At 57.6% G+C, this 9,642-nt stretch overlaps 1 protein-coding gene across 1 annotated transcript; it reads left to right on the forward strand.

Moving 5' to 3' along the window:
• Nucleotides 1-6,481: 6,481 nt before the first annotated feature.
• On the forward strand, nucleotides 6,482-8,439 carry LOC114070287 (homeobox protein not2-like). The gene is made up of 3 exons (XM_027907623.1): nucleotides 6,482-6,689; nucleotides 7,502-7,686; nucleotides 8,221-8,439. The coding sequence occupies exons 1-3, from the start codon at nucleotides 6,482-6,484 to the stop codon at nucleotides 8,437-8,439; spliced, it is 612 nt and encodes a 203-aa protein (XP_027763424.1).
• The last annotated feature ends 1,203 nt before the right edge of the window (nucleotides 8,440-9,642 follow it).

Consider the following 9,642-nt stretch of genomic DNA (forward strand, 5'->3'; position numbering starts at 1 on the left):
CCCCTCTGCTCTGGAGCCAGGCTGGGAGAGCTGGGGGGGTTCCCCTGGAGAAGAGAAGGCTCCAGGGAGAGCTGAGAGCCCCTGGCAGGGCCTAAAGGGGCTCCAGGAGAGCTGGAGAGGGACTGGGGACAAGGCATGGAGGGACAGCACACAGGGAATGGCTTCCCACTGCCAGAGGGCAGGGACAGATGGGATATTGGGAGGGAATTCCTGGCTGTCAGGGTGGGCAGGCCCTGGCCCAGGTTGGGCAGAGAAGCTGTGGCTGCCCCTGGATCCCTGGAAGTGTCCAAGGCCAGGTTGGAACAAGCTGGGCCAGTGGAAGGTGCCCACATGAACAAAATGATCCTCGTGCCCCTTCCAACCCAAACCACTCCGGGATTCTGTGTCACTTCCCACTCCAGCAAATATTCCCAGCGCCACCCAAACGCCCCCCAAACACGGGCACAGCTCTCGCAGCAACACCCAAACCTCCCCAAACCCCATTTTTCTGTCGGAGGACAAGCCACAAACACGCTCCCTGAAAACATCTTTTACAAGGGGATGGCGGGTCCCCACCGGCGACTTCCCGCTGCAAAATCCCGGCTGGCAGCGCAGGGATGCCCGGGAATGGAGGGAGGGGCAGAGAAGGGGAGGGAGAGAGGCGGGGGCTGGAGCCAAGACAAGTAGAAGAGTTCAAATGGGAAACGATTAAAACTAAACTAAAGTAAAATAAATGGAAAGCGGGGGAGATAAGGCCGGGGCGCCCTCTGTGCCTATTTAACATTCATTGGATTGAATAATCAGGCCTCATTATCTCAAATTGCTGCATATTTGCCCTCAAAATGCTAATTCGAAAGTTGGCTGCGAGCGCCGGCTGCCTATTTTGACTAAAATATGATTTTGCTTTCTCGTGCGTTGTTTGTAGCTCCGGGGGCATTTCCCTGAACCGAACTGAAAGGGAAATGGGGAGAAAGAAAATAAAAACACGGGAAGGAAAAAAAAAAAAAATCCCCCGCCGTTTATCAAGAGAAGGGTGGGGAGGAGAGAGAGAGAGAGGGGCCCTGCTTTGCGTAGAAATGGCTTTTTTTTTTTTTTTTTTTTTTTTTCCAGGCCTTGCAGTAAAATTAAAGGTGTTATCAGTCGGTTTTTCAGGGCTGGACAGTTTATCCTTCATCTCGGGAAGGGAAATGGGAAGAATAATTTGCTTTTATTCTGATTGTTTGGTGGAGGGGAAGGGAGGGGGGGAGGGATGGAGGCTCCTCCCTCCCTTTTCCCATCTCCTTGGCCCCCCCCTCTCACCTCTTCACCCCCCCCCAGGGGGGCAAAAATCCCAGCGCATCCCACACGGAAAACGCGCTCCGTGTGATCCCCCGGCGGCGTTCAGAGCGTCAATCTCTTTATGTTATTACCCCTTTCTAAAAGTCAATCAATAGATAATAAGGTGGGAATGAGGGGGCAGGAGTTAAACCTCCCCCCCCCCCCCCTCCATCCAGGTCGAGGATTAGAGTTATCCGGAGCTCCGGAATCGCTTCAATCCCGCGTTAGGGATGCCGGGATTCGCTCCCCGCTTTGCCCAAATGACACATTTCTCATGCAAACCCCACTCCGTCCCCCCCTCAGAGCTGTTTGCACAGCGAATTCCAATTGTGTGGGAGATTAAGGGGGCTCGGGAGGGGCGGGGGGAGGCCAAGGAGCCTTGTTGACAAATAAGGGTGGAAATCCGGCGCCATCAATTCCGCGGGCGCCTCTGGATTTGGCAATGACACTGCTTTTGACTTTCCTGCTGGGCAGATGGGCGGGGGTGCTGACCCGCTCCCAGATTGTGGGGGCAGATGGTGGAGCAAAAAGGGGGGATCCACAGGGATCCTGGTGGCCCTGGGGGTGCTGCAACCCCCTGGAGCAGATTCTGGGCGGGGGGGGGAACTCGGGGGATTTCGGCCCTGCTGTCCCAAAATCAGTGCATGGAGAAGGACAAACCTTCCCACCACATCCCACCTTGGGGTGGTGGGGACACACTGTCACCCAAAGGCTCAGCCAGAGCTGGCACGGCCAGTGGTGGCACCCACGGGTGGAGAGGGTGTCACCCCCTTTTATCCATGGAGTGCCGTGGGAAAAACCTCTTGGCCCTGGGGTGTCCCATCCCTTCATCCCATCCCAGTGTGTCCCATCCTGCTGTATCCCAAGTTGGTATATCCCATTCTGAAGTCCCACCCTGGTGTATCCCAGCCCACTGTGACACCCTGGAGTGTCCCCCTCTCATGTGTGCATCTCATCCCAGTGTCCCCCACCCCACTGTCCCAGCCTGATGTCCCCCAGACTGATGTCCCTTATCCCAGTGTCACCCAACCCTATATCCCCCAGCCTGCTGTGCCTCATCCACTGTCCCATCCCAGTGTCCCCCCATCCCACTGTCCCCCTCCTGCTGTCCCATCCCAGTGTATTCGTCCCTTTGTCCCGTCCCAGCGTTTCCTCATCCCACCGTCCCCATCCCTCTGTCCCCATTCCCACTGTCCCTATTCCCACTGTCCCATCCCGTTGTCCCATTCCCACTATCCTAATCCCACTATCTCATCCCAGTGTCCCCATCCCACTGTTCCATCCCACTGTCCCCATCCCACTGTTCCATCCGCTATCCCAATCCCACTGTCCCATCCCATTGTCCCCATTCCCACTATCCTAATCCCATATCTCATCCCAGTGTCCCCATCCCACTGTTCCATCCCAGTGTCCCCATCCCACTGTTCCATCCCGCTATCCCATTCCCACTGTTCCATCCCGGTACCTCCACGACGGAGCGCGGTCGAGCATCGCCCTCTGGCGGTCACTGCGGGAACTGTCCCGCCGGGATCCCACCGGGACCTCACTGGGATCGTCCCGGGATCCCACTGGGATCGTCCCGGGATCCCACTGGGACCCTTCTCTGGGCCACCTCCCACTGCCATCCCACTCAACGTGTATCCCCATTACTGAAATGTTAACCAGGATCCCGATAACTGGGATCTCTGGCCACGCTCATTAGGATCGACCCTAAGTGGCATCCCCAGTAATTAGCAGCCTGTTAATTGGGATGGCTGGTGCTGGGAGGACCTTCTTTCACTGGCAGCCTGCTGACCGGGGTGGTGCCAGCCGGGATGCCGGCTAACTGGGATCCCTCCTAAATGGGATGCTTTGCTAACTGGGATCCCCACTAACCAGCACACCTGTTAACCGGCAGCCAGCTGGTTGGGATCCTGGAAAACTGGGATGCTCATCAGCTGGGATCATCATGTGCTGGGATACTTGCTAAGTGGCAAGCCCAGGAACTGGGATCCTCACTAACTGGGATCCCCACTAACTGGGATTCTCTCGGGTCCCCCTGGGTCAGGGATGCTCAGCACTTCAAGTGCCTTTGGGAACTGGACCCAGATGCTCCAAAAAGTGGATTTTTGTTTTGCTGGAAGTGGCTCCTTTGGCACTGTCAGCATCTGAGAGAGCTCAGGTAAGGAGAGGGACCGAGTGTGGGAAGGGCAGGATCTTTCCTCAGTTAGGAATCCCAGGAGCCACAGCTCTGAAAAGCCACAAAACAGAAATAAAGAAGATTATGGAATAAAATCCCACCAGTTTTCCCTCAGGTGCCTGGAAAGGGACCTTTAAAAGGTGACATGACCTTCCTGCTCCAGTTCCTGGAGGCATTTGCATAACCCACTTTTTTGCTGGGAGGAGACCCATCCCTGTCCTGGGAGACCCATCCCAGCCCTGGGGGGATCATTCCCAGCTCCAGGGGATGGCCCATCCCAGCATCCAGCTGCCCAGCTCTGCTGCAGGACACCCCCAGTTTGGGATTTGGGACGCATTCCATCCCATATCTTACAGCTACACGTGTCATGATTGGCACAAACTCCTCTGTTGGAGCCCTCAACTTCCAAAAGCTTCTGTGCAAGGAATTTACCAAGTCAGTCACTGCCAAGGTTTAAAAAAAGAAATGTGTTTTTTTCCTAATTTTTTTCTGCCTTTGCACATCCAAGACCTGGAAAAAATCTGCCTGGAGCTGGGTCAGGTCTATGGGGAGAGGAAGTGGAGCTGCATATCTTAGGATGCTTAAGGAAAGGCTTCACTCTGCATCCCAAATCCAGGTGGGGAGACCTTTAATAACTGGGAAAAAAGTGGATTTAATTGGGGGGGTAGATCTGGGATTCCAATAAAATGATCCTTAGGGAATGAGGGTCAGGCCTGGATCGTCCTCAGCCACTTGATGGCAGCGGGTGCCCAAAACGCTTCCCTTTTCCCTGGTAATTTCAGCTGAACTGGTAAGGGATATCCCTTTTCCCTGGAAATTTGGGGTGCCCATAGTCCCCCAGTGCAGGGCTGGCAGTTGGATGTGAAGGGATTTTGTGGGTGAAAGGCTCCAGGGGCTGGGATGGAGGGATGGACAACGGGCAGACAGAGGGATGCACTGGGACAGGGGATGGACACAAAACCAGGGAGGGGCTCTGTGATCATCCCAGCGACGTGTCCAGGGACAATGGGATGATCCTGGAGGCCCCAGACCAATCCACACCCTGCCCAGACAGCCCAGGCTGAGGGTTAATGAGCACCTTTGTCATTAATTAGCTCAGGAGCCCGAGCCTTGGGGCCATTTTGCCTCAAAATTAGGCAGGAGCCATCCCTGGATTCACATCCCGCTCCTGGATCCCGACCTGCTGGAAGGAGGTGCCCGATTTGTGAGCAGTGACCACCCCGCCCAGTTCCAGCCCTCCCTCCTGTGCTCCTTGTTAGCACAGCATTCCCTCCCCAAATTACCAACACCCCCCTTCCAGCTCTCCAGGATAGGATTTTCCCACCTGGAAAAGAAGCAAAGGGATCCAAAGAACCACTGGCTACCAGTATCCCCACTTTGGCTTTGTATCACTTGGATTTCAACCCCATGGATCCCAAAGAACCACTGGGTACCAGTATCCCTATTTTGGCTCCAGATCCCCTCAATCCCATCCCCATGGATCTCAAAGAACTGCTGGGTACCAGCATCACCATTTTGGGGATACAGCACCCAGTATCCCCATTTTGACCCTATATCACCTGAATCCCAACCCAGTGGATCCCAAGGAACTACTGGATACAAATATCACCCTTTTAGCTCCTTACCACCCGGATCCCAAGGAACCACTGGCTACCAGTGTCCCCATTTTGGCCCAAATCACCCAGATCCTGAGGAAACACTGGGTACCATTATCCCTATTTTGGCTCCAGATCCCCTGGATCCCAACCCTTTTGCTTCCCACCCTGCACAGGGATCCTGGACACCCCCATTCCTGGGACCACCCAGCGGGGTGAGGGTGCCAGGGGGGTGTTTGCCGAGCTCTGTCAAACACAGGGAGAGGAAAAAGGGGAATAAAGAAAGGGAAAGCACCTCTTATCCAAACACAGCCGGGCCCACCAAGGGCCTCCCGTGCCTTTTTATCTTTCCAAGACCCTAATTAAGACTTAATAACCCCAAATCTGCCTCCCTTTCATCTCTGCCCCCCTCCCCAGGGCCTTTATTTGCCCCTGTTTGGGGGTGATGTCCCTGTGATGCTCCAGGGAATGTGGCATCACCTCCCCGGCACCGGTGCCCACCGCGGGATTTTATGGAATTTTTGGAGCACAGTCACCCCCGGGGAGCCTCCACCTGCAGATTCCAGGCTGGGATCTGCCCCAGAGCACGGAACTTGGGGTCTCCCATCCCCACCTCCAGACCCGAGGCGGCCGGGAAGCTGCAGAGCCGGGGATGCTCCTGGCGGGGGCACAGCTCCATAATGACTTTTCCAGCTCCTCAGGGTTATTCCCGGCTCGGGAGGCTGCACGTACTGGGTTTATCCATCGGCAAAGCCCAACGAGGGGGCTGCTGTGGTGCAGATGTGGCCCCGGCCCCCCGACTCCCCCATTTCCTCCCCAATAAACCCCCCGAACCCCCGGGGGAGTTTTTGACCGGGACTCTCCCCCACCCCGCCACCACCACAGCGCCGGCCCAAGGTGTGACTTTTCCCAGCTCATTAGGAAAAGCTGCGGGATTTTTAAGGATCTCAGCCCCTAATGACCATCTGAATCCCATCAGCCGAGCGGGGAGAGCTGGGGGGGGGGGGGGGGGGGGGGGGGGGGGGGGTGTGCAGGGAGAGCCCCCCGTGCCTCTGGCACTGCCTCCCGGAGTATCCCTGGTCCTGTCCCTTCTCCCTGGCCTGGGGTGTTGTTGACACCCCAAAAAGCAGCTCTGCGGGGTGGGAGATGAGCTCAGGGTACCAATGGGGACCACGAGTCCCCCACTGGGCATTCGGTGGCCTTGGGGTGCCCTGTCCCAAATTCCCCCCAAGAGGTGGGGGGATACGGAGGGGACATCCCCATGGAGGGCAGCGGGACAGGGAGGGGACACAGAGGGGTCTCGGGCGGGGCAGGGGCGATGCCGCCGGTCCCCGCCCCGTCCCTGCCGTCCCCGCGGTGCCCCCTGGCCCTATAAAGGCTGGCGGGCAGCGCTGCCTCGGGCGGCCCCGCGATGCCCACCCCGACCCCCAGCCCGGCGCCCCCCGGCCGCTCCTTCACCATCGCCGCGCTCCTGGGACCCTCGGGACCCTCGCCCCGCCCTGGGCCCCCCCCGCCGCAGCTCTGGGGGTGCCCCCCGGCTCCCGCCCCGCTCCTGCCACCACTCTGCACCGACTGCTGCGGGGGAACCCCCGCGTGGGCCGCCCGGCTCGGGGCTACAGGTACAGCCACCCCCCAAAACCCCGCACAGGGACCCCCCTCTGCTGCTCCCAGGGGAACACCTCCAGTGCGACCTCTGTCCTGCTCCCAAAAAGGGGATCCCTTCTCCCACGGGGAACCAGATCCACCTCTTCTGGGGGACGCCCCTCATGGGACCTTCTTCCTGCTGTCCAAAGGGGGACCCCTTCTCCCATGGGGAACCAGATCCACCTCTGCCTGGGGATACCCTTAAATGGGCATCTCCTTCCTGCTCCCCAGAGGGGGACTCCTCCCAGGAGGACATTCCCAAACGGGTCCCTCTTTCCTGCTCCTCGAAGGGGGATCCCTTCTCTCCAGAGGATCCCCATCTACCTTTCCCGGGAGACACCCCTAAATGGGGACCCCCTTCGTGCTCCCCAGAGGGGGATCCCTTCTCCCAGGGGGGTCTCCTTTCACCTTTTCAACAGGGGGACCCCCTGAAGGGGGATCTCTTCCAGGAGGATCCATGCCCAGCTCTGCTGGGACACCCTCAAAGGGGACATCTCCAGGTGGGGGAGCTCCTTCCACCTCTTCCTGGGGACTCACTCCGAAGGGATTCCCTCCAATAGGAACCTGTATCCACCTTTCTAGGGAGCTCCTCATCAAATGGGGCACCCTCTCCCACCTCCTCAAACAGGGAACCCCCTCCTGAAATAACCTCTTTAAACAGGACACCTCCAAATGGGGAGATCCCTTCTGCCTCTCCAGGAAAGGACTTCCCAAGGAGAGATCCCACTGTGGATGGGACCTCTCCAAGGTCTTTCCACCCTCACCCCCCTCTATCCATCACCCCCAGGCTTCCTGATCTCCAAGTGCTACTTCCCCATCCTCAAAGCCAGGTCTGGCAAAGCCAAGCGGGTCAGGACCATCTTCACCAGCAACCAGCTGGCCCGGCTGGAGAAGGAGTTTGCACGGCAGCAGTACCTGGTGGGCACGGAGCGGGGCCTGCTCGCCTCCTCCCTGCACCTCACCGAGGAGCAGGTAACCCCCACCACCCTCCAGCTCCGCCTGGGAGGCTCCCAAACCTCTGTGCCAGCGGGTGGGACCGGGGATGTGTCCTTCAGCAGCCTCCTAGTGGGGTGGTGGCTGCAGGGAATTTGAATTAAAAGGGTGGAGGATCCCAAGTGGGGAAACTGGGGCACAAAGGGCTGTCCAAGAGCCCTGAATTTGTGTCCCTCTCAAGGCTGGGCCTTCTCCACCACTGGCAGGTCCAGCTCCTGGGGGGCAGGGGGCAGTTCCCCATCTTGCTGGGGATGGAGGGGGCACTGCCTGAGCCTGGGGGTTCACCAGACCACGACTCCACGGTCCATGGAGAAACCAGGTTTGAAAGCCCTTCCTAAAGTGGGAGGGAACTGGTGGAATCACCATCCCTGGAAGTGTTCAAAACCCTGTGGAAGTGGCACCTGGGGACAGGATCCAGTGGTGAACACGGCGGTGCTGGGTTAAGTGCTCGGGCCTGGCGGGCTTTGAGGTCTCTTCCAAATGTAACAATTCCATGATTCTCTGATTTCTGAGGTGAAAGTCTGGTTCCAAAACCGCAGGATCAAGTGGAGGAAACAAAGCCTGGAGCAGCAACAAGCCCAACTGGCCAAAATGGGTTTGGCCACCCCGCAGGGGAGCCCTGACTCGCAGGGCCACCACGGCGAGGGGGACAAGGACTTCCCAGCAGAGTCAGAGGGTGGACAGGAGGACAAGGGGACAGGACCTGCACAGACTGGGACAAAGAGCTGCTGATTGGCCCCATGGGGCCCTTTCTCCACGTGTATTATATGACTGTACCATAGCTGGCTATATCTAATGTATATAGGACACATACAGGGCACCCCTTGGGCTGGGAGGGGGGTGAAATAAATTATTTATACAATTTTGGGGCTCATCTTTGCAGGAGGAGGAGGAGGAAGGGGAGGAGGGAGAACACACCCACCCACAGTGGCAGCAAGTGCTTGGTGAGGGCTTGTCCATGGGAGCAAGATTTGGGGGAGGGAGGGTCACCTGCACACCCCCACCCACGGATTATCCCAAAGATGTTGGGAGCTGGGATATCCCAGGGATTAGGACCTTCACTGAGCTCCCAGGTCCTTGTAGAGGACCTTCTTCAATCCATCTCCCTGCCAGTGGCATCTTCACCAGAACCAGCTCTGCCCACAGCTCACAAGTCCCACCCAGCACCAGCATCCCTCTCTCCAGGGATTTTGGAGCCAGGACAATGGGGAAAACACACCTGGAGAGCAGAGCTGGTGGGAGCTTTGCTGCTTGGGCACCAGGGGTGACATCTCAGCTGGGCAAGGATTAGCCAGGCTTTAATTTTAATTGCTTGGCCCTGATTAGGCAGAGGTTTCTAATCCAGCAGTTTTGGGATGGACACTGGGCTGGGGGATGAGCCAAAAGTGGGATCTGTGGGAAGCTGGGGAGCTGCTTGAAGGATGCAAAGCAAAGTGAGCACCAAGGGCCTGGGATCTGCTGGATGAAAGCAGCAATGGGGACATTTGGGTGGGTGCTCAGCTGGGCAGCACCAGCTTCTGGAAGTGAATTTTCTCCATGTCTGTGCTGGTTTTGGAGATGGAGGAAGAAGGGATCGAGGCAGAGGGTTTGTTTGGACAGGTGTGAAACCTGGAGCAAGAAGGGGGGGGGGGCTTGCAAGGAAAGGAAGGAAAATTGGGAAGGGGATGGTGCAAGGAGAAGGGATCAATGCAAGGAGAAAGGGGGACGTGCAAGGAAAGGGGATGAGGCAGAGGGGGGACAGTGCAAGGAGAAGATGATGCCAGGAGAGGGGGATGGTACGTGGAGAGGGAATGATGCCAGGAGAAAGGGACAATATAAGATGTGACAGTGCAAGGAAAGGGGACAGTGAGAGATGAGGGGGAGGATGCAAGAAGGGGACAGTGCAAGGAGAAGGGGCTGGTGGCAGGAGGGTGATAAAATAAAAAGAGCAGGATG

This window comes from Empidonax traillii, unplaced genomic scaffold, assembly GCF_003031625.1.
Source record: "Empidonax traillii isolate 1590-97213 ecotype Southwest subspecies unplaced genomic scaffold, ASM303162v1 scaffold1503:size99223, whole genome shotgun sequence".
Classification (NCBI taxonomy): Eukaryota; Metazoa; Chordata; class Aves; order Passeriformes; family Tyrannidae; genus Empidonax; species Empidonax traillii.